Below are 23393 nucleotides of genomic sequence, written 5' to 3' on the forward strand. Positions count from 1 at the left end.
CAAGATGTACATATAGGGGTGTGAACCTTGACCGATTATAAGAGACGAGTGTCTCAAATCATGTTGTTTTGGGGTGCTCCCCTCCATTTGATGTAAAAAGAAAAAAACAATAATATCTATATTTGATATTATCAACACCGATGTGGATATATAACTAGACATGATAAAATAAACTAAAATAGAAAGAAGCCATTTTTATATAATGAGATGAGATTTTGTTCCATTTAATCATCCCATATAAAGGATATAGCAAATCATCTCATAAGATAGAAAATTAATTAGTGAAATTCCCTCATCACGAAATAATAATAATAATTTACGCGTTAAGAAATTATATATATATATAGAGAGAGGAAATTTAGAAGAAATAAGTTTGGTAATGATTAGGCAATCATGGTGAAGGCCACGCAAGATTCAATATTTTGGCAATTCTGGTTAGCAGATTCCTCGTTCTGTCGGTCCACGTGGCAATTGATACCATATCCAGCTTCAGAAGTCAAAACACCCCTCTGTCCCTCCCTCCCTCCCTGCTGACTATCTCTCGCTTTTCTCCTTCTCCCTCTGCTCCTCTCCTCTCCTCGCGATTATTTGATTCTTATTTCTACAGGTACACTGTATTACTACTATTATTTTTATTTTCATTTTTGTGGGCAAGAAATTATTTTTATTTAATTATTGTTATTGTTCTCCGCATTAATTCACTCCCCATTTCCCGTTACCGTTCGAGCTATTTATTACCCTCCGATCAACATCGGCATTCCCAAAGACTATTGTTCTTCGACCTCCTCGGCCCTGCTGAGAATTGTGTATATATATGGCGTTATATATATTCTGAAATTCTGGGTTTCTTTTACAGTGTGCGCGTGTTTCTTGTGATCGACGGAAAACATGTCGGGACCTCTTGATTTCTTCGCTAGGCCATGTAAGTTCACTTTCTTTTCTTTTGATCGGATTCCATTTCGTGGCGCCAAGCTGAAACAAGGATTTTTTTTAGTTGATTTTGGGGGGTAGAAATATTCAATGGAAACTCTTTTCTTGAAGATTAATTCTTTGTTGAATGGGGATGAGTTCTTATTCAAATTCTTGATTTTTCACTAAAAAATCATTGCTTTATGGACTTCTTCTTCTTCTTCAAATCAAATCATTTCGTAATAGTTGTTTAGTTGATGAATGTACATAAATGTGAGCTGTGATCATGTGATGTGCCTATATGAAGTTAATCTTCAATGTTCAGATGTATAGCTAGGCTTTAGTCTTGGCAAGTGGAAAATGCAGGTTTTCTACAAATATTATGATCATCATTTATAACTTTATGAGAGTATAAACAGATGTGTTTTATAACTTATTCAGGCTTTGAAGGTTCCTCGGCCAATGACGAGAGAAGGGAAAGGAAATCTGATTTTGATATCTCGGAGGACGAGAGAAAGACAAAAATTGGTGCTCTAAAGAAGAAAGCCCTTAGTGCATCCTCGAGATTCAAGCACTCACTCAAGAAGAAAAGCAATAGAACAAAGAATGGGGGGCGATCCAGCTCTGTCTCCATTGAGGATATTCGGGATGTTGAGGAGCTACAGGCAGTCGATGAATTTAGGCAAGAATTGATTTTGGATGAACTATTAGTGGAACGCCATGATGATTATTACTTGATGTTGAGGTAATGTCTTTTTTCATAATTCCCGTTTTTAGATTATTGTTCATTTCATAATCATAACAATCTGTTACAAGTTTCCGCAAATCCTAATAGTGATAGTGATTTGTTGCTTTAGGTTTTTGAGAGCGAGGAAATTTGACATCGAGAAAGCAAAGAACATGTGGGCTGATATGATCCAGTGGAGGAAGGAATTTGGTGCTGATAACATTATGCAGGTATATATTTGTATCCCTCCTCGAGTCCTCGTTGATGATACATCTACTCTTAGACTCTTAGTTTAGTAATTTTTCCTTGCTCGATATTTCATTAGGAGTTTGAGTTTGAAGAGTTAGATGAAGTTTTGAACTATTACCCACATGGTTACCATGGCGTTGACAAGGAGGGAAGACCTATATATATTGAAAGGCTCGGGAAAGTTGATCCTAGCAAACTCATGCAAGTAACAACACTGGAGCGTTATATAAAGTACCATGTTAAAGAGTTTGAAAAAACCTTTGCCATTAAGTTTCCGGCTTGCACAATTGCAGCAAAGAGGCACATTGACTCTAGCACCACAATTCTTGATGTTCAAGGCGTGGTATGTTCCCCTCGTCTCTCTCTCTCTCTCTCTCTCGATATTATACTTGTAATTGGTTTAATAGTACTTTTGTTTTTCTCAGGGTTTTAAAAACTTCACTAAGAATGCCCGGGAGCTTATCACGCAGCTGCAGAAGATTGATGGTGATAATTATCCTGAAGTATGTTTGGTTCCTAACTTGACTAACTAGTACCATGTTTGATCTCGTAATTATGTGAATCATAGTACTTTTGTTTCTTTCGTTGTTGCAGACACTCCATCAGATGTTTATCATCAATGCTGGTCAAGGATTCAAGTTGTTGTGGAATACCGTAAAGAGCTTTCTAGACCCCAAAACAACTTCCAAGATTCACGTATGCCCATTTTATTTTATAACAAAGTTTATGTGGTTATCGGCTTTCTTAACCTCAGAAACTCATTTTATTTACTGTATGTTTCTCTTTTGCAGGTTCTTGGCAACAAGTATCAGAACAAGCTGCTTGAAGTAATAGATGCTAGGTGAATCTGATCAAATGCTTCAATTGTGTTTGCATTTTTTGTTATTTTGTCCCTCGAACTGTATCACTGAAGTCTAAGTTTTGTGCAGTGAGTTGCCAGATTTTCTGGGTGGAAACTGTACATGTGCTGATGAAGGAGGGTGCCTTCGTTCTGATAAAGGTCCATGGAAAAACCCAGCCTTATTGAAGGTATTATCACAGTTTTCAGTGGCCTAACGTTTCTCTTCCTCTCGTTATACTTCTAGCAATAACAAAACGCCACGCTCTATGTGCCATAGATGGTTGGTGAAGCACGTCGTTGCAAGCAGGTTCTTAAGGTTCTGAACAGCGAAGGAAAGGTGGTTTATGCTAAACCCCGTTTCCCAATGGTATGGCTTCTGTTCTATATCCCTATGTATATATATAGTGTCTCGAATATCAATTTCTTTTTTTTTTTTTTTTTGAATATGATTGTAATTCTATATGTATATCGTTTCTCACCAGGTAAAAGGCAGTGACACATCAGCTGAGTCGGGATCTGAAGCTGAAGAAATTGCTTCACCGAAAGCTAAGAGGAGTTTTTCACAGCTTAGGCTTACTCCTGTTCGTGAAGAGGTATTCTTTTGTTACGCATTTTGAGCAGTCAGGATTATTATGTTCTTTGGCTCACTAGTTTGATGATTTTATGTTCTTGCCGATAAGAAACAGGCAAGAGTTATTGGGACAACAATCATCTCAGGATTTGATGAATATGTTCCCATGGTTGATAAGGCTGTTGATTCTGGTTTGAAGAAACAATCATATCTTCAAAAGCCATATGTTCCTAAAGGTCTGAATATCAAACATATGTATATTAACCAAAACTTATAGTTAGACTGCACGTTTATTTAGTTTATACTATGCTTAGCTGTTCGTTCTTGGTTATACCTGAATTCAGCGACGCTTTCACCACCCGTTACTCAAAACACTCCGGATGGGCTTCATGCTCGCATTTTAGGAGCTCTTATGGCTTTCTTCATGGCTGTTTTCATGCTTTTCCGCTCTGTGGTTTCCTGCATAACCAAGAAACTTCCAGATGCATCCCCCCCTCGGGATCAAGCTCTTGGTGAATTCTCGTCTGCAGAAATCCCCAAGGAAGAGTTTCGCCCCCCTTCACCAACTCCAGCTTATACAGAAGCTGAACTTCTCTCTGCTGTGCTCAAGAGACTAGGTGAACTAGAGGAGAAAGTAAATTCGATTCAAAGAAAGCCATCTGAGATGCCATATGAAAAAGAGGAATTGTTAATGGCTGCTGTTTGTAGAGTGGAAGCCTTAGAAGCCGAGCTAATTTCCACCAAGAAGGTAAATGCTATCCATTATACAATAGGTGACCGCTTTTCTGAAAACACTCCAATCAAAGAGAACCGACTGTCTTTCCTTTTTGGTTGTGCAGGCTTTATTTCAAGCTTTGATGAGGCAAGAGGAGCTTCTTGCATATATTGACAGACAACAAGTAGCCAAACCCCGGGTACGCTAACCAGTTCTCATCTATGAACATACAAAATATCATTCTCGCAGAATTAACTCCATAGCTTTCCCTTTTTGAAAGTGCACTTTCGGTTTTTGTTCTTTGTCCCCCGCAGGCACCAGGTTGCCGCATATTTTAGAAGTTGCAGATGCAGCAGGGAATCCCTAACACAAGCTTGAACTTTGCTTGTCTATGCACTGCAGTTTTAAACAGTAAAAGAAGTCCCGCCTCTAAAGACTTTTGCTTTTGATTCATTTCAAATTTGTTTGTTCTTTTTTGTGTGTTCAGCAATCTTGGCTGATCATGCTGATTTTTTCTTTAAATAAACAAAAAACAATCTAAATTGTTTCGACATTTTATTTGGAATAATATCACACCATTGTGAAACAGAATGAACTAAATATGATTTACCATTATGGTTTGATTGTTAATAAAAGTATCATCTCCCCTAATATATAAAGGTACTTACCTTTTATGGTCTTCCTATACATATGTAGGTAGCTACAGATGTTTAGTGTGTCACAATTTGGATGATTAGAAACCAAAGAACTTCTTTTTCTTCTTCATCTTCTCGATATAGGTTTCTATCTCAGTTTGATGGCTACGAGTCTCCTCGAGAGCCTGGAAATATAAAAGGAATGGATTAGTCATTAGTTATTGATGAACATAACTATCAGTTTAGTTGAGACGGAACTCATGATGATTAATACCTTCTTGGTGGCTTCGAGTTCTTGCTCCAAGGCATCAACGCGACTCAAAGCATTGTTGAGTTGTTCCTCCTTCTCAGGTGGCATGGTGGGTGGTTCCTTGCTGAGAGTAATGAGCTTCTCCTCCAGGCTTCCCACGCGTTTCATCATGTTCATGAACTCTGTGACAGACACAGTAGATTCAGGGAGCTGATATCCCTGGCCATTCATCATCCCGTTGCCAGAGCAAAACCCGGGATCATTGAAACCCCTAGGAGCAGCAGGCATGTTGCGTGACATCCTGACCATGGTGAAGACGCCCATGAAAAACGTCATCATGCTAGAGAAGAGCTGGTTGCCTCCGTCTGGGGACGTGTAAGCCACCGGGTAAAAATTTGGCACTGAAATCACAGAACAATGCAGTCACAGATATGGAAGAGGAAAACTAAATTTGGTTGATATATATATATGATACTGGTTTCTGTCAATACCTTTTGCAACAGCATAGTTGTCACCCTTTGCGGTACTTACTGCTCTATTCCAATTTGGTGGAACATTCTTGTTCACCGGGGGGGTATACTGATCGGGTTGGGGCATCTGCATAATTTCCGGCCAGTTTTATACAATTATTATGGAGTCTGAATCAGAATCAAAAGCAACTTACTACTAGCTTCAGTAACTGAAGCAAAAGCAACTTACTTCCTGTTGAAGAGCAGAGACCTTCTTGGGAGACTCCACCTTGAAAGAAACAGCTTTCTTCACATTATTCGAACCCTCGTACTCTACAATCGTTTTCTCTTCAACAGCTGAAGCTGAAGCTGAAGCTGAATTGGCCGAATGGTTTGAGCATTTGTGGTCGCCATTGCGAACCATCTGAAAGTCAGACCCAACACTCATCATTTGGAATGAACTGAATAGCAAAAAATTGAAGGATGTGTCCCCTCGTCTCAACTAAAAGCCTTATCGGACAAAAAGGTAACCTTCATGATTTCTGGGTCATTCCATGGGCCTTTGTCAGAGACCATACATCCTCCCTTTTCAGCACAAGTACAGGTGCCACCAAAGAAATCTGGAAGTTCACTGGTTGAAGATGATAAATTGTTTAGGAATGAATGAAGTTGCTCATTTGTTAATTCCCATTCTCATGATATAAAAGCAACACAAGATTTACCTTGCATCAATGATTTCAAGCAACTTGCTCTGGTACTTGTTGCCAAGAACCTTACAGAAAATTTAAAAAGATTCATCGTTTTTCACTTAACCAAAAGCTTAGGATTTTGCAAAATCCAGATGAGGTAAAGCTTACGTTAATCTTAGCAGTGGTCTTGGGGTCAAGGAAAGACTTGACTGTGTTCCACAAGAGCCTAAATCCAGATCCAGCATTGATGATGAACATACGACACAAGGTCTATACAGCGAAATAAAACATTGAATCGACAACCATTGGGAGACCCCACAACCAAAAAGTTAAATGGACGAAAGGAAAGCAAACACCTACCTCAGGGTAATTGTCACCATCAACTTTTTGAAGGGCCTGAATGAGTTCCCTAGCTGACTTGGTGAAGTTTTTCAGTCCCTGAACCATTATTGCAGTAAATTATATTCTAAGGAAATAAACACGAAGGATATATTGCAATTACATACCACTCCTTGCACATCCAGAATAGTTGTGCTCTGATCAATGTGTTTTTTGGAAGAGATTGTACAAGCTGGCATTTTATCATTGTTGGTCCTCTCAAACTCCTGTACATGGTACTTCAGATAACGATCCATGGTGGTAACTTGCATGAGCTTCGTGGTTTCAACCAGACCAAGTCTTTCAATATATACCGGCCTTCCATCCTTGTCGACCCCATGATGCCCTTGGGGATAGTACTTAAGGACCTCTTCTTTCTCCTTGAAATCGAAGTCCTAACAAAAGGGTCATGACAAAAACATCAGTTATTCTTGGAGCTGTAAAAACGAACGGGATATACAAATGGATGAAAGCTACACTACCTCTGTGATTGTGTCAGCCCCAAACTCCTTCCTCCAATTGAGCATATCAGACCACATTTGCTTTGTTTTCTCAATGTCAAACTTCCTGGCCCTCAAAAACCTAATCCATCATTGAAATGAAGAAAATCCCATTTAACATCCTCATTTATAAACATCTTTTACTGTTTATTATGAAACTATGAAATTCAGTTGGGACCTCAGCATCATATGATAGTCATCATGCTTCGCTGGAAGCAATTCCTCGAGGATAAGAGCTTGGCGGAAGGCATCAACAGATTTAACTTCCTCAGCATCGTGCTCGTCATCCATGACAAGCGAAAACACTTTGCTGTTTCTCCTGCTCTTTTTGCTTAGAGAGCTTCTGAACTTGTTCGAGGCACTAATGGCCTTCTTCTTGAATGACTCGAGCCTCGTGTTTTCAATCTTTTCCATGCTGCCTGTAAACAGATATAGGCATCATGATAAACCAATCTCTTCCATAACATTCCTCAAATCAAAATGTCAAACCATATATGCACCCCATGAATGAAATAATGAAAACTAAAGCTTACCTGGCTTGACCGGTGGCTCCACGGACATATTGCCACTCAGAATTGCAGGCTTGATTAGAGCTTACACTGCTTATGATAGCCAGTTTTGTATTGAATGCCGACACCTTTTCAACATGATAGTTTAATCAGATAAGGGAATTGAAAGAATACAAATCAGGAATGTTCTCAATACAACCGTGATGAAGTTTCTTCAAGAGAAAATGCAGATAGGAAATGACGCTTGAAATAAACGAATAATAAAGAAGAGAATTACTGAATTACGCTAATGGAGGGTTTCTAGAAATCCAGAATGCTACACTTACAAATACCTATATACTTGTGTGTATATATATACACAAAATGCGTATAGGAGAGTGTATATATATATATATAAGGGGAGAGCTAATAGGAATTATAGTAACAGTTACCAAAATGGCAGGAGCCCTAAGCAGAGGAGGAAGACGATAGTTTAAATGGCCACCCAACTTCTAAGCTTCTCAACAAAACGCGGCTTCCCAGTGACACAATCCAGTGGATACCCGATATTCATTCAATGCCCTTCACTCAATTTGTCTCTGGTTAATTAAAGCCCATTCATTCATTGAATCTTCTTCTCACAATAACATGCCAAGCCCGTGTCTATTTATTCCGTCACCTTGGGGCGGTGGTGCTCCGGCGGTTGTTAGCGCTGCTCGGCGAGCTGCGGACCGTTATATGCAAAGTCCGTTGCATTCATCGGATGTTCTCCATAATGTCAACACTACACTTACTATTTATTAATATTAATACTCCGTATGCAACGTTATATATAATTATATATATATTTTTAACATGCCTTGAAAATCCAAGCCAGCATTATGAAGGTAGTCAATCAATAGATAACTCTTATAAATAATTATAAAATTTTGATATGGCAAAAGATCTATAGATGTCAGATTCTAATTGGATTTATAGTCGGAGTCCCTCAAAACATTGCTCTATCTCAAAACACGGGCTAGAGTCTATTTAATGGGAAATATATTATAGATTAATTGACCTATAAGTACTGAACACCTTATCGGATCCGACTCTATGCATAGAGAGGGACGCTTTCCGACTACGTCCGACTTCATGGAGATTATCCCGACCCACCATAAAGACAAGGCTCCCTTATAGCTAAATGAGTCTATGCTCGAAGACCTTTGGTTCGGCCTCACCCTGAATGCTCGGCTAAGGCCCATCTCGACCCAATTTGATAAGTACTACGAAGACAAGTATCAATAATAACGTTTGAACTAGGTGTGATGGCTACTGATTAGTCAGATAGTCCATTTTACGTTAACACCATTTCTTAACCTCTGAGACTGTGCAAATGCATGAGTAACACGTGTCACACATGCCAACTTCTCGTTATGTGTCTCATCCAAACTTCTATAAACCATTAAAGGCAAAGTGGGCGGGGAGTGTGGGGAATCTTTTTTGGCAATTATTTCTCTATAGTACCTATACGCTATGGGCTCTCCAATCCTTAATCGTCACTATCCGAGCTACTATATTGAAATTCTTGTTCATATCTGTATATTTAAAAATATTTACTGCATCAATAACCTAATCAACAAATAACTACAAGAAAGTAAATTTTCAAACTTTAAATATTACAATTATCAACCCAACTATATGACTAACTCAGTTTTGCATTAAAATGTTTAACGTATACCGTATGTATATATGTATATCTTATATGTACATGTCAGGCCAAAATTAGATTTTATTTTTATTTTTTTAAAAGAAGATATTTTTAAATTTCGCACAACAAATGGAGACTTGGCGGCACTCCGCGCCCAAATCATTCCATTTTGGTTTGGAAACTGAGTTACCTTGCATTGCATAGAGCAACTGAAAGTCGACGCCGATCAAAATTTCGTTTATTCTGCGCTTCGCTCGCCGATCGGTAATTCCTTACTTCGATTCGTTTGTATTCATTTCGCACTGTTCTTATTTTCGGTGGATTTTTCATTTCCCCCCAATTTTAACTGAAATTCTATCATGATTCATGTATCTAGACCTATGGGCTATGGCTGTCCATGTTTCATACTCGTTTATGTTTTGCTAATTTCAGGCTTCTTTGTGCATCGCCCAAAGATGGCCGTGTGAGCTTAATCCCAACTGTTTATCTCTAGGGCTTCAAATGGCCTCTCACTCAGTCATGGCTGGTGATTCCAATGGTATCAGTAATGCTCAGCCAGAGACCCGCATGCCCGACCCGCAAAGGGCCTACCAAATTGTTGTAGCTGCGACTCGCAGTTTGGGTATTGGCAAAGGCGGGAAATTACCTTGGAAATTGCCATCAGATTTGAAGTTCTTCAAGGAGGTTACTGTGACTACGTCTGATTCTGGGAAAAAGAATGCTGTCATAATGGGTAGAAAGACTTGGGAGAGTATCCCTCTTCAATATCGCCCTCTTCCTGGCCGCCTCAATATTGTTCTTACTCGTTCTGAGAGTTTTGGTGTTGCCGCTGCTGAGAATGTTGTGATATGCAGGAGTTTAAGTTTGGCCCTGCAAATGTTGGCAGCTTCTCCTTATTGTTTATCAATTGAGAAAGTCTTTGTTATAGGAGGTGGTGAGCTTTTCAGGTTGGCGTTTAACTTTTATCTTTTTTTTTTTTTTTTTTTTTTTTTTCTCCCTAATAAAATGTCATTTGTTTAATACTATTATGATTATCCAATATATATATCAGGGAGGCCCTTAATGCCAATGAATGTGAAGCCATTCATATCACTGAAATCGAGACAGATGTTGAATGCGATACTTTTATCCCTGCAATTGATACACATGTATTTCAGCCCTGGTGCACTTCATTTCCTTTGGTTGAAAACAAGCTTCAATACTCTTTTACCACTTATGTTCGTGTGCGGAATTCCAGTGCAGACCTTCCTATCCAGAACAATGATGCAACTCCTGACAATGGCTTAGATCTCAATAAGTTTGAATTTAAAACATTCTCATTCTTGCCTAAGATGATTTTTAAGAAACACGAGGAACACATGTACCTAAAACTGGTTGAGGAGATTATTGAAAATGGAGCCTCAAAGGAGGACAGGACTGGAACTGGTACTTTATCAAAATTTGGTTGCCAGGTAATTAGACTTTTATAATATAGAGTATTGCTTAATGCTTAAAAAAAAAAAAACAAAGATGCAGCAAGTGCACCTAATTTGATAATTTATTGTCATTTTTTATGTGTTTTTTCATTATATCTGCAGATGCGTTTCAATTTGCGGAAGTCTTTTCCACTTCTTACAACAAAGGTATGTTCTAAATTTCACTTCTTAGCTTAGTGTCCTTGGTTCATTTTCCTCCAACTCTAACTTGTTAATTCTGCAATTGGAGCTATTCTGTAAATTTTCTAAATCAAAGATTCAAATAACATGTCTAGTTCTTTACTGGAGTTGCAGAAAGTATTTTGGAGGGGTGTTGTTGAAGAACTTTTGTGGTTCATCAGTGGCTCAACAAATGCTAAGGTAATAATTTAGTTCTCCTCTTTGCATGATATATATGCTTTATTTTGATGGAGTGTTCCCTTTGCCGGCTGATCTCCTCAATGAAGTCCATCCATGTAACTAACTTAGTAAACTTTGTAGCTTCTTCAAGAGAAGGGCATTCATATCTGGGATGGAAATGCATCAAGAGACTACCTTGATAGGTACTTTGCTCCTTATATACTTGCAATAAATATGTTTTTAATGAAATAATAGCTGATACATTGTGTGTTTCCAATTTCAGTATTGGTTTGGTGGACAGGGATGATGGTGACTTAGGACCTATATATGGATTTCAGTGGAGACACTTCGGTGCTAGGTTTGTTTTATTTTACTTGTTTGAGACTTCGACCTATAGTTGCTGTGAAGATTCAGCAGTGACATGGCTTATGGCCTTGCAATGTACAGCTACACGGACATGCATGCTGATTACACTGGCCAGGGATTCGACCAATTGTTGGATGTTATCAACAAGATCAGGAACAACCCAAATGATAGGCGTATCATTCTTTCTGCTTGGAATCCCTCTGATCTCAAATTGATGGCACTTCCTCCTTGTCACATGTTTGCACAAGTTAGTAACATAGATTGTACTCCCCAGTTCTAAACAAATTTCTAATCATCTATGCCCTTAAATGTGCACTCATTTTCCTTTCTTCAGTTTTTTGTAGCTAATGGTGAGCTATCCTGTCAAATGTATCAACGCTCTGCAGATATGGGTCTTGGGGTGCCATTTAACATTGCATCTTACTCATTATTGACATGCATGATTGCCCATGTTTCAGGTATGATACCAGAAATCTTATGATGTATATGGTTTTTGTCGTGTTACCTCATGATGCTCTCTTTAACTTTAACAGGCCTTGTTCCTGGTGACTTTGTTCATGTCATTGGCGATGCTCATGTCTACAGAACTCATGTCAGGCCTCTGCAGGACCAGCTTCAGAAGTCACCTAGGCCATTCCCAGTAAGAAAAATCTTAAATTCTTCTGCCGTTCTAGTTTTCTTTTTCCTCTTCTCCTTAGAAAGGGGTTTGATGTATTGATTAAATTCATGTAGATACTGAAGATCAATCGGGAAAAGAAGGACATAGATTCCTTTGTTGCTTCTGATTTTAAGCTCATTGGCTATGACCCTCACCATAAAATAGAAATGAAGATGGCAGTATGAAGTTCTGTGTTCTCTATTGGGGTGAAACGACTTGCAGCCTCTCTTCCCTGCAAGATGTTATACTCCTTATCTTGAGGCAAGTGTCTATAACCTCTGTTCTCTCATTTTCTCTCTGTTGACTTCACACTCAGAGAAATTCTTTCATGGAGTACTTAGAACAATTTAATAGCTCTCCCTTTTTTTTTGCTACTGCTAGTTGTTTTATACATTACAAATCTCCTTAGAATTCCATAGCTTGCTCTTCCATATTTATTGACAGAATATTGGCGCTCTTGATTTCTGAATATTGGCTCTTATTTGACTTGCTTGACACAAAGTTGTAATCAATTAGGGTGGATTAAACATTAGGTATGCATAAATGGCATGTAAGTTTTCCAACACTCTTTAACAAGTAAAGTCCCACCATTTGTCACTTATGCTTAAAAGTGATCCTGCCACGTTGGTTTGAAAATGGAAGATCATTGTCAGTCACCACTGAGATTCCTTTGCTTGAAAAAAATAACAAGAATAAACATGAATAGGAAAAAATTGAGACATGAAAATATTGAGATGCTGATTCCTCAGGGAACTTGATCTTCTTCATCTTCTCCAGATTTACCTTCAAGCTCAGAATTTAATGATCTGGAATCAAAGCATCTCATTTATTAGTTTTACAACCCATTTATTCTACTACACATATTCTTTATCTAATTTTATCCCCAACAATGCCCAGAATATCCAATAGATTATGAACTTGCCAGATAATTTGTTAATGCATGAACTCACTTTTTTTTTTTTTTTTTTTTTTTTTTTTTTTTTTATAAATTTTAAATCTAAGATATTTTATAAATGTTAAATTCTAACTAATCAAAGTTTAAATTCTCACTGTAATATTTACAACTTGGTCTTCATGTGTTGAATTTCCGTGTTGATAGTGTTTGTAACTTATTTTTGGTCGATACAATTACATGATTTGGTCTTATTTATAAAGATATTCTTTTCTTATAAAGATATTTAAACTATCTAGTTGTTTGTTTTTAAGAAAGTTGATTGAAAATTGAAAATTTTGAGACTTGCAATGACGTTATTGAGAGTTAATCTGAATAAGGCTAGATTGATAAGATTGATGAGTCTATGTTAGGATCAAGGTTTACCACTACATCAAAAGTTATAGTGAGTAGTAAAGACCTAACTTTATTTTCTTAAACGGTTACATTTTCAAGAGCCAGGGTACTAAACTTGGTTTTTATCGGCCTTCATCCAACAATTTCCTCTTTTACCACATTCGTCCAACAATTTTCTCTTTTATCACTTGTTACCTTCATCCAACAATTTTCTCTTTTATCACTTGTTAAGATCAAACGCTTATCACTATTAACAAATGTGCAACTCTATTTCTTTATTCAGTCACACATTTTTGAGAACAAAGGTGTTTGATTTGACCTTTACTAATCTCCGTCCAATAATCTTTCAATCACATGGTGTTGAATGTAACCTTTAGTGACCTCTTCCCAACCATCTGGAATGTAAAAACAGATACCAAAGAACTAAAGAAAAAATTCAAAATATCAAGAAAGATGGAGAGAACTAGAAATTGATATCCATCATTTAAAACTGTACAAATCCATGGGAAGAGGCTAAAGATTGTACATTAGTCCAAACCCTTAACTCTTAAGATCTAAAGATTCAAAGTATGATAACTATTTTCACATGGAACAAAAACTGAAAATTCTTCTTCCCTTAAAGCCCTCTGTTGTCGAGCAATGAAAGCCTCCACCGTTCGCCTAAACTCTTCGCTGCTCATTTCGTCGGTCTCCGCCGCTTTCTCCTCACTTTTCCGGCAAGGCACCGTCACCGACCGCTTCAAGTCCTTGCTAGGCTCTTCCCGGCGCTGCACGCTCCAGCTCTCCGATTGGCTCCTATTAATTTTCCTTTTCTTCGACTGATATGTACAGCTACTGTGTGGAGTAACTTCTTCCCCTGACACACAAACCCTCGTCTGTTTCCTCTGTTTCTCGATCCTTCCATTATCCTCCTGGAAACTTTGATCCTTGGCACATTTCTTCACGTACTCATCGTACAAGTCGGCTTTTCCGTCGTCCGTCGGACCGTTGTTCCCGGAAGAACGCCCCGATTTGAGGAACAAGATGATGACTATGGCGTTTCCGACTATGAACACGAACCAGGGACTGATTAGGGCGACAGAGAGTCCCCTGAAGTAATCTCCGGAGAGCTTGAAAGCCGGAGGCAAGTGGACGGAAAATCTGGAGAATACGATCAGGAAGATGCAGAATTCCACGAAACGGAACACAATTGTGACCTTCTGCATCATCCGGTACCTCAGAATCGCTTTCGCCTTCTCGGCTTTGATGTTCTGAAAGTTGTACAGATCCATTTTTTCTTTTTCCAATTCCCAGAAGAATTATATTTCAGATTAAGGTGAAGTTTGATCGTTTGAACTTGAAATGATGAAAAGAGCGCGTAGGTTTCTCACTCGAAAGAGTGAACTATGGTTAGATCCATTTCTCTTAACATTAAGAAGCTTTGAATTTCAGAAACCATGATAAAGAGAAGAAGACAAGCAGGGAAAAGTGATGGAAGGAAACAGAGAGGAAGAGAGACAGATAATGGCCCCTTTGTGGGTTTGTGAGATTGACTTTAGATTTTGCTTTGGAATGGGGGATGCCCTGCTCCATATATATAACAATTAAAAATACATCTTCTCCATTAATTTCACTTATACCCTCTTATTTCTAAGTAATAATGGTTAAACCCTTTAGGCTTATATAATCTTAGGGCGGTTAATGAATCGAACATAAACGAACAGAGGTTGTTTGTTGTTCATTTGTTAAGATATTTAGAGTGTTCGTGAATCGAACATAAACGAACAGAGGTTGTTTGTGTTTGTTTGTTAAGGTTTTTAGAGTGTTCGTGTCTTTTGTTAAGATTTTTGAAAGTCATGTTCGTGTTCGTTTGTTAAGTGTTTATTAGTGTTTGTTAACGTTCGCGAACAGGTTCACGAACGTGTTCGTTCACGTTCATAAAAACGTTTGTGAATGCTTAATAACCAAACATATGAACATAACAAGTAACATAATTATAAAGAGAATACAAACAGATATTAAATGAACACAAACGATCTTGGTCACGAACATTATAAACGAACACTAAGCGAGCTTGTTCGCGAACATTATTAAACTAACACAAACGAGTTTGTTCACGATCTCTTAGCAAATGAGTTTATAACTGTTCAGACTCTATTTGTTTATAAATCGAGCTCTAAATTTTGTTTATTAATGTCCGTTTACCTTAATAAACGAACATAAATGAACGCTTACTGAACACAAATACAAATAATTTACTGAAAGTTCTGTTCGCTAACACAGTAACACCCCTATATAATCATTTTTCTATTGCAAGGTGGGCAAGATTTAAATGAGAATCTTTTTTTTTTTTTCACCGGTGCACTTTATTTAGGAGCGATTTGTCCACATTTCGCTTAAGTCTAGAATACTCCTACTTTTTATATACTACTATATTTACTTAGCAGTAAAGTACTTTCCTGATTCTTGTATTATTATTGTTATTATAATCCAGAAATAACAATGTAAATCACACCACCAAAAAAAAAATGTAAATCAAATGAATATGTGGATTGGTTCAAGTGTAATTTGCATGAATTGGTTCCGATTCATATATTATAATATTTGAATCAGTTAACTTCAAACAAACGAAAATTGAGAATTTAAATTTCAAATTGATTTCTTATGTACATGAACATTGAGAATTTGAATTTCAGATTGATTTTGTATGTAAAATCATGGCAGTAGTCTGTTAAATCATACAATAGTGAGGATGAGGACAACTTCTCTCAAAAGATTGAATCTCCAATCTCAAGGCCTTTCACACTTTGACTCGACAGAGTATTTGGGAGGATGTGAAGTACAGTGACTCAATGATTCAGCAGAAAGTGTCAAATGTCGGTGTGTACAAAGAATCTACTTACTTTAGACATAATCTCCACACTATCACTATTGAGGTTTGAACTTTAATCTTTTCTCGTAAATATTATCTATTGAACTATTGAGTTAAATCTGGGAGATGAGGACAACATTGCTGCATAGGTGGTGGATGAGGGAACCAACTGACTCGACAGTTTGATTTAACTGTAACGGCTGATATGTTAGTTTGTCCACGCGTCAAGCTTGCATGAAATACATATTTGAATGGGTTTACTTACCAACTAAGACAGTAAGACACTACCACAGACCCATTTCCTTTATGCCAACTTTATAGATTTTTCCTCCATCTGTAAAATCCTTTTGCAGCCCATGTCGTACTATCCACCATTATTTAAAAAAAAAAAATTATATGCATAATTTTTAGTTTACAAAAAATTTGTAGCTGATATCTGAAAGTATGCTTTAGATAAAATTTAGGAAAAAGAATCAAATAGACTTTCGAACTTTAGTTTAAAAGTCAATTAGACTCTTAAACTTTTTAAAGGTGCAATTACACCCATTAACAATTTATTTAGGTGCAATGAAGCCCAAAAACAAATTAATGACCTGCTATCATAGGTCATTAGGGTTCAGGCTACCTTCCGGTAAAAAAAAAAAAAGTGACCGGCAACTTTTTTGCCAGAAATTTCGCCATTCACTTTTTTTTTTTTTTTTTTTTTATCGGAAATTTCGCCGGAAGGTGGCCTAAACCTTAATGACCTGTGATAGCAGGTCATTCACTTGTTTTTGGGTTTCATTGCACCTAAATGAATTGTTGATGGGTATAATTGTACCTTTAAAAAGTTTAGGGGCCTATTTGACCCTTTTATATTGTGATTTTAACCAACAAAAAGATTAGAGCTAAATTAACTTAAATTGTTCATAATTGATTTGTTCAAACTGATGATAAAGTCGTAACTTTAACCACACACAACATGTAACATGTTTGAATGTCAATCTAGTCACCAAGATTTTGTTGATATTTGTAAATATCTTATACAGCCTAAAAATCATTAGTCCACATCAAAAAGGGAATTCATTCAGTGAATTATTGTACTCCTAATGAAGAATATTCCCCAATTGCTTCAATTACTAGAGGCATGTAGGGAAAACAAATGCATATTGCAATGCAACAACCCATCAAATTCACAAATTGTATGGACGGATTTCAATTATTTTGACTTCAAAGTATATATTTCATTGACGAAAGTTTTGTCGAGCACATAAAGTGGTTCGTGACCTTTATTCTTGTTCAGAGTAATTAAAATGTTCATTGAACTATAATCTTACAATGTTATAAGAGTTGTATTATACAATTTTTTAGACAAAAATATCATTACCGTTATAACTTCCGTTATTTTTTCCCCATTATTATTATCATGCACATGTATACTCAATATCCTTTCTTATATTCTTCAATATTAATAATCAATAGTGTATGTAGTCATGTAGACATTATATATTGAAGTAATATAAGAAATAAGTTTGATTTCATTTAATTAAAATAATGTTACCGTAATTATATTTAATAATTTATCATATTTAAAATTCTTATATTAATAATATTAATCATATCATAATTATTACTCAACAACTATAAATTAAAAAAAAAACTATTATTTTAAAAATATATTTTAATATAGTTAAGATTTTTAGTTTTAACATTGAGTATTAATATCAGATATATATTTTTGCGCATCATGGATATAAAATATTAGTATGTGTGTGTGTGTGTGTGTGTCTATGGTCATGTTAAGGTGCGAACTGGTCTTAACGTGTGAGCATGCGAACTACTGAAGGATTGCACTGCAACTACTAAATGATTGCACTGCACTGGACACGATTGCATCGCAAGATCCTCCAGGCATGTCTAGGAGCAGTTGCGATGCAATTATGTAGACGCGGTGCAATCCTTCAAAATATATATATAGAAGGAAGATAAATCATACTTTTATGGTCTTAATTTAATTCCACGTGTATATATATATATATATATATATAGAAGTAAGATAAATCATACAATTTAATTCCACGTTTCACTCTTCTAAAAGAAAAAGCTTATAAGAAGATAAGGATATATACCTCAACTAACGACAACCTAGTTGGTTAGTTAATTAAAATAGTAATGGAACAATAAAAAGTTCTTTAAAAAAAATATTGAAACTCTTTTGCAGGCGTGGATGTTCGATGACACGAGGGGTACAAATTCTATGTGCTTCCCCCAAATGGCCAAATCAGATACAAAATAAATAATAAATAAAAGAAATGAAATATATTCCCTGAATTATTTCTATTATTATTGTATGATTATTATTCTGAAATGTGACATAAGTAACGTGAGTACGTAAGATTGGATAGATATAATATGCTGGAATACAAGCATTTTGAGCTGGATGACACTTTTCTATATATTCCCTTAATTTGCTTCTATTAGTTACTAAATAAATTATTTTGTAAACAAAATAAAATAATACAAGTAGCAAAACATGTCAAATTGCACCACGATGCCCAACAAACAGTGTAATTAATGGTTTGAAAAACTCTAATAAAACACCTTATATCTTTTTTTTAAAAAAATCGTGTAATTGGATTTTACATACCTATTGTTAATGTCACATTAACTATGTTAACATGTGATATTCGAATGTTTACATGATTCTTAAGAGTACAATATTTTAAAAGTAATTACCGGTTGTCGTGGTTGTAAAAAAACAAGAAAAACAAAATAAAAATAATATTATGATTCAAGTAAGCACCAAAACACTACATGTTAGCCTAGTCAACGCCGTGGTTGTAAAAAAACAAGAAAAACAAAATAAAAATAATATTATGATTCAAGTAAGCACCAAAACACTACATGTTAGCCTAGTCAACGCCACATCAGCAATAACTTACTAAATAGTCCGGAGTATAATCTAACTCTACTATTTTACTAGTTTAGAATACTTTAATATTTATTATTGTGACATGTTAATCTTAAATTTTGTATTTATGGGACATAAGTGATAGAAGTTAGATTTTTGTTTTAAAATAATATTTTTTATGAAAACGAGGGTCTAATTGATAATTTAAATTAAGGACAGTGCAATTGAATATTACAATAATAAAAAATAAGTTTTTATTATTGTAATATTCAATTGCACTGTCCTTAATTTAAATTATCAATTAGACCCTCGTTTTCATAAAAAATATTATTTTAAAACAAAAATCTAACTTCTATCACTTATGTCCCATAAATACAAAATTTAAGATTAACATGTCACAATAATAAATATTAAATATGAGATGAGAAATGGTGTGCGCCAGCTTATATAATATATAATACTTTTTAAAAAAAAAATAAAATAAAATGTGTATTTACTTAACCTAAAAGTTTATGTTTCTGGGACTGCATGCTTCTTCATGAAGAATAATTGCTTTTGGTATTCCTCACCACTTAGGAAACAAACAGAGAGAATCTTTCGCAGGTCTGTTGCGTTTTAATTAACTTATGAGTCATGGTATGTATTGGATAAAAAAGATATATCATTCATAATTACATGTAGGATGGATATGATGCTGGAATTTTGGCATCCGCATTATCGCCCACTGTTCCCTCGAACCCAATTCTAACCTTTTCAAGGATTGGCAGTGACAATCTTAAATTTGAGTTTTTTGTTTTTGTTTTGTTTTTTACTACCTAGCTATTGAACTAATCTTTTGGATTGGGCTATTTGTTTTGGGGTTGGGTTCTTAGAAAAAATATAGAGTGTGATGTATCCAGTGGACCATCACAAATGTCAACTTTTCAAGGAGTGAACAATGATAGTAGCATCATTTGAGAGATTGTGGCATAATACTTAAATTTGAAGGATTTTTGCATTTATTGAATTAAATCTTTTGGAATTAAATCTTCTTCCAAAAGGTTCCTCACACATGACTTGATAGAGTATTTGAGAGGATGTAAATCATGGTAACTTCTTAGACAGAGTCAAATGTCGTTGGAATGAAATCTTCCTTATAGATTATAACACAATAACACGCCTAAAATCTTCCTTATAGATTGTAACACAATAACACGCTTAAAATCTTCTTTATAGATTGTAACACAATAACACGCCTAAAATATTCCTTATAGATTGTAACACAATAACACGCCTAGATACACGGTAACTTCGTAGGCAGAGTCAAATGTCGTTGGAATGAAATCTTCCTTATAGATTGTAACACAATAACACGCCTAGATGCACGTGCATTGATTGTGCATGGAATTTTTTTCCTTCCCTCCAAAGCACAGGACCAAGGGACAAAGTGTTGACCATATTGGTTTTTCATACGAAGTGGGGTTCGAACTCTCGACCTCTCTTAAGGGATGAGAGTGCACGGCCACTCACGGCAACCAAGCTGGTTATCAATTTTTTTTTTAATCCTCATAAAAACAAGAAATAGTGTTGTCCGAAACTTGAGATAAATTATTCTGTGGACCTAGGTCTTAAAATACACAATTTGCATACTGAATATTTACAATTTTACATACTAAATGTTCATAATTCAAATTATGAACATTCAATATGAAAATTGTATATTTTGGACCCGAGTCTATCTTGTAAGGTTGGCCCAGGTACATACTATACGCACATTATGCTGTGCAACCGAATGCACCTTGCAAGGTGCATACGGTTGCAAAACGGCGCCGTTTTGGTTTTAAAAAAAAATGCGCGTCCCACTTAAAGAAGAAATCAGGTTCGATTCCCGGCAATAGAATTTTTATATATCCACAAATTCATAACTATATATCCACAGTGAATGAATGAAGTAAAAATCCACAATGAATGAATGAATGAACTAAATATCCACAATGAATGAACTAAATATCCACAATGATTGAACTAAATATCCATAAATTCATAACTATATATCCAGAAATTCATAACTATATATCCATAAATTCATAACTATACATCCACAGTGAATGAATGAAGTAAATATCTACAGTGAATGAACTAAATATCCATAAATTCATAACTATATATCCACAAATTTATAACTATATATCCAGAAATTCATAACTAAATATCCACAATAATGCTATTGCCGAGAATCGAGCCTGAATTTATTTTTTTTTTAAGTGAGACGTGCGTTTTTAGTCAAAACGACATCGTTTTGCATCGTATGCACCATGCGCATGGTACATTCGGTTGCATAGCATAACTATTGCATACTATAACTGCTAGAAACTTGGTGAGTGGGCAAGCCCATAGGGCCTTCAACATTCAATAGTTCTCTGAAATTGAGCCATGATACTAGTACAATTTTAAGGCCCAAAAAGCTAGATCTTTTTTATTTGGCCGGAAGTTCGGCCCAGCGTTCCTCGTAGGTAGCTTTATATGGTGTTGCAAAAGAAAACCCTAGACCCTCTGCTTGCATAGGTTCAGAAGTTCGTTTATCAGCAGCAGTTACGCCGCGCGTCCACCCTCCGAACAACCAGAATGGTATGCTTCGCCGCCGTTTCCCCCCAGTGTAATGGTATACATGTTTATGTATATACGATTGCAGAACTTTAACGGCAGGTTTGTTGTGGTTGTAGGCTCCGAAGAAGGACAAGGCTCCACCTCCGTCTTCCAAGCCCGCCAAGTCCGGTGGCGGCAAGCAGAAGAAGAAGGTTTCGTGGTTTTTTTTTGGCGCTCATTGTTAAATAAATGCTTTAGAATATTAAGTTGATGTTTACGTGTTTGAATTTTGTGAATTTGCAGAAGTGGAGCAAGGGAAAGCAAAAGGAGAAGGTGAACAACATGGTTCTCTTTGATAAGGCCACCTACGACAAGCTTCTCACTGAAGCACCTAAATACAAGCTTATTACCCCTTCTGTCCTCTCCGATCGTTTGAGGGTATGCACTTGTACATCTGCTTCTTTTCCATTTCACTTTTCACTTTTTGAAGCCATTGATTATAGCAACAATGTTGAGTGTCTTGTACATATTATGTGGTAATGATTTAGCTGTCTTGTGATGTTATGCTCAATTTCAACCATTTATGGGAAAGTTATACTGTTATTGCTGGTTTATGATGTTGCTATCTGGAAAAATCCACGGAAAATTATTGTAATTATCCTGCAGAACTAATTCATATGACTTTGGTTCATGTAATTGTCATTATACTTCAGAATTGATTGTGATTCATCCCCATTTGCCTTGTAAACTGAAATGCTAGTAGTAGTATTGTTTCTTGGACCATGCTTGCATTTAAGCTTTGGCATGCCCTGGAATCCTGGGTAATAATTTGTATCATCTTATCTCATGGATAATTGGTATCACAAAGTCTGTTGTTTTCTCATTTTAAATCTTATTTCCAATAGACTATCACAAGGGCTTGCTATATATTTTGGATGCAATCTTTGTAATTAGAAAGTGATATAAGTATTGATATTTGTTTGTATGATCTTTCCTGGCCTTACAGATCAGCGGATCCCTTGCTAGAAGGGCAATCAGGGAATTGATGGCTAGAGGGTTGATTAGGATGGTGTCAGCACATGCCAGCCAACAGATCTACACCAGAGCTACCAATACCTGAGTTTTATCAAACTTAATGGGAGCTTATATAGCATACATTAAGTGTTGTGTTTTGATTTAGTATTACAGTGCATGATAACTTGGCAATGGTACTTGAATGATGTTAATTTGAGGCTTTGAGCATTGGTTTTGTTTTAATGTTAGACTTATTTATCTCTCTATAGCTATGTTTGAATCAGAATTCGGTTCGTGAAAATGGTCTTATTCATCTGAATTTTATGGGTCTCCTACAGGACTTGTTTTACACCTTTTATTCAGTCATGTGTCTAGTATATTGAATGCTATTGGTGGTAAATAATACGTTTTATCAGTTTATTTATTAAAAAATCTTATGAAATAGAAGCCTAAACCTTATGTTTTCTCCTGATACTGGTGTGCATTGTAGTAGCATCTGGTATTTGCATATAACATCCTATGCCTCTATCGTGGATTAAATTCAGATTCATTCTGATAATTTGTGTATAGCCCTTTGTTTTTGCATGACATTCAAAAATTATGCGTCTGCAGTAACACAGTTTGTACTTCCAGTTAATAATTTTTGTAATTGTAAACAAATATAAGACACATAACATTGTAATTATACACATTGTTAATTGTATGTACAAAATATATGTTAATTGCAAACACATAAGATGTTGGTTAAACATGTTATGTGTTTGCAATTAACATATTTTGTATCTGCAAATTGCAGCCACAGTTTGTGTCTGTAGTTATCATTTTATGTGTCTAATACTATATGATGTGCCTTCAA

At 36.0% G+C, this 23393-nt stretch overlaps 4 protein-coding genes and 1 long non-coding RNA gene across 8 annotated transcripts; 3 read left to right on the forward strand and 2 right to left on the reverse strand.

The window, feature by feature from the left end:
- Positions 1 to 503: 503 nt before the first annotated feature.
- On the forward strand, positions 504 to 4598 carry LOC109161456 (phosphatidylinositol/phosphatidylcholine transfer protein SFH8-like). Of its 2 annotated transcripts, none has more exons than XM_019309864.1 (15): positions 504 to 607; positions 857 to 922; positions 1351 to 1654; positions 1767 to 1866; positions 1962 to 2228; positions 2311 to 2388; positions 2480 to 2581; positions 2677 to 2726; positions 2815 to 2914; positions 3004 to 3093; positions 3209 to 3319; positions 3407 to 3533; positions 3642 to 4045; positions 4137 to 4211; positions 4327 to 4598. In XM_019309864.1, exons 2-15 carry the CDS (start codon positions 889 to 891, stop codon positions 4348 to 4350), a joined length of 1866 nt encoding a protein of 621 aa, XP_019165409.1. In that variant the 5' UTR covers positions 504 to 607; positions 857 to 888; the 3' UTR covers positions 4351 to 4598. The 2 variants fall into 2 exon arrangements, with proteins under 2 accessions (XP_019165409.1, XP_019165410.1); XM_019309865.1 differs by having other exon boundaries at positions 505 to 607; positions 3413 to 3533.
- Positions 657 to 15127, reverse strand: LOC109161461. Its single transcript, XR_002050914.1, has 3 exons — positions 15118 to 15127; positions 4109 to 4120; positions 657 to 767 (listed from the first exon to the last, which is right to left on the reverse strand). It is a non-coding gene; the product is annotated as an uncharacterized LOC109161461 (long non-coding RNA).
- On the reverse strand, positions 4604 to 7526 carry LOC109161458 (phosphatidylinositol/phosphatidylcholine transfer protein SFH12-like). Of its 2 annotated transcripts, none has more exons than XM_019309866.1 (12): positions 7447 to 7526; positions 7092 to 7332; positions 6896 to 6995; positions 6542 to 6808; positions 6396 to 6473; positions 6204 to 6305; positions 6069 to 6118; positions 5878 to 5977; positions 5597 to 5770; positions 5389 to 5500; positions 4922 to 5298; positions 4604 to 4832 (listed from the first exon to the last, which is right to left on the reverse strand). In XM_019309866.1, exons 1-12 carry the CDS (start codon positions 7472 to 7474, stop codon positions 4746 to 4748), a joined length of 1716 nt encoding a protein of 571 aa, XP_019165411.1. In that variant the 5' UTR covers positions 7475 to 7526; the 3' UTR covers positions 4604 to 4745. The 2 variants fall into 2 exon arrangements, with proteins under 2 accessions (XP_019165411.1, XP_019165412.1); XM_019309867.1 differs by having other exon boundaries at positions 5389 to 5494; positions 7447 to 7489.
- Positions 9200 to 12426, forward strand: LOC109161459 (putative bifunctional dihydrofolate reductase-thymidylate synthase). Of its 2 annotated transcripts, none has more exons than XM_019309869.1 (11): positions 9200 to 9355; positions 9585 to 10038; positions 10143 to 10542; positions 10669 to 10713; positions 10861 to 10926; positions 11047 to 11108; positions 11189 to 11263; positions 11353 to 11518; positions 11606 to 11729; positions 11805 to 11911; positions 12004 to 12114. In XM_019309869.1, exons 2-11 carry the CDS (start codon positions 9593 to 9595, stop codon positions 12112 to 12114), a joined length of 1602 nt encoding a protein of 533 aa, XP_019165414.1. In that variant the 5' UTR covers positions 9200 to 9355; positions 9585 to 9592. The 2 variants fall into 2 exon arrangements, with proteins under 2 accessions (XP_019165414.1, XP_019165413.1); XM_019309868.1 differs by having other exon boundaries at positions 9202 to 9355; positions 9524 to 10038; positions 12004 to 12426.
- A 6328-nt stretch (positions 15128 to 21455) lies between the features above and the next one.
- Positions 21456 to 22846, forward strand: LOC109161460 (40S ribosomal protein S25-2). The gene is made up of 4 exons (XM_019309871.1): positions 21456 to 21565; positions 21661 to 21735; positions 21827 to 21961; positions 22530 to 22846. The coding sequence occupies exons 1-4, from the start codon at positions 21563 to 21565 to the stop codon at positions 22641 to 22643; spliced, it is 327 nt and encodes a 108-aa protein (XP_019165416.1). The 5' UTR covers positions 21456 to 21562; the 3' UTR covers positions 22644 to 22846.
- Positions 22847 to 23393: the final 547 nt, after the last annotated feature.

Source organism: Ipomoea nil, unplaced genomic scaffold (genome assembly GCF_001879475.1).
Source record: "Ipomoea nil cultivar Tokyo-kokei standard unplaced genomic scaffold, Asagao_1.1 scaffold2922, whole genome shotgun sequence".
NCBI lineage: Eukaryota > Viridiplantae > Streptophyta > Magnoliopsida > Solanales > Convolvulaceae > Ipomoea > Ipomoea nil.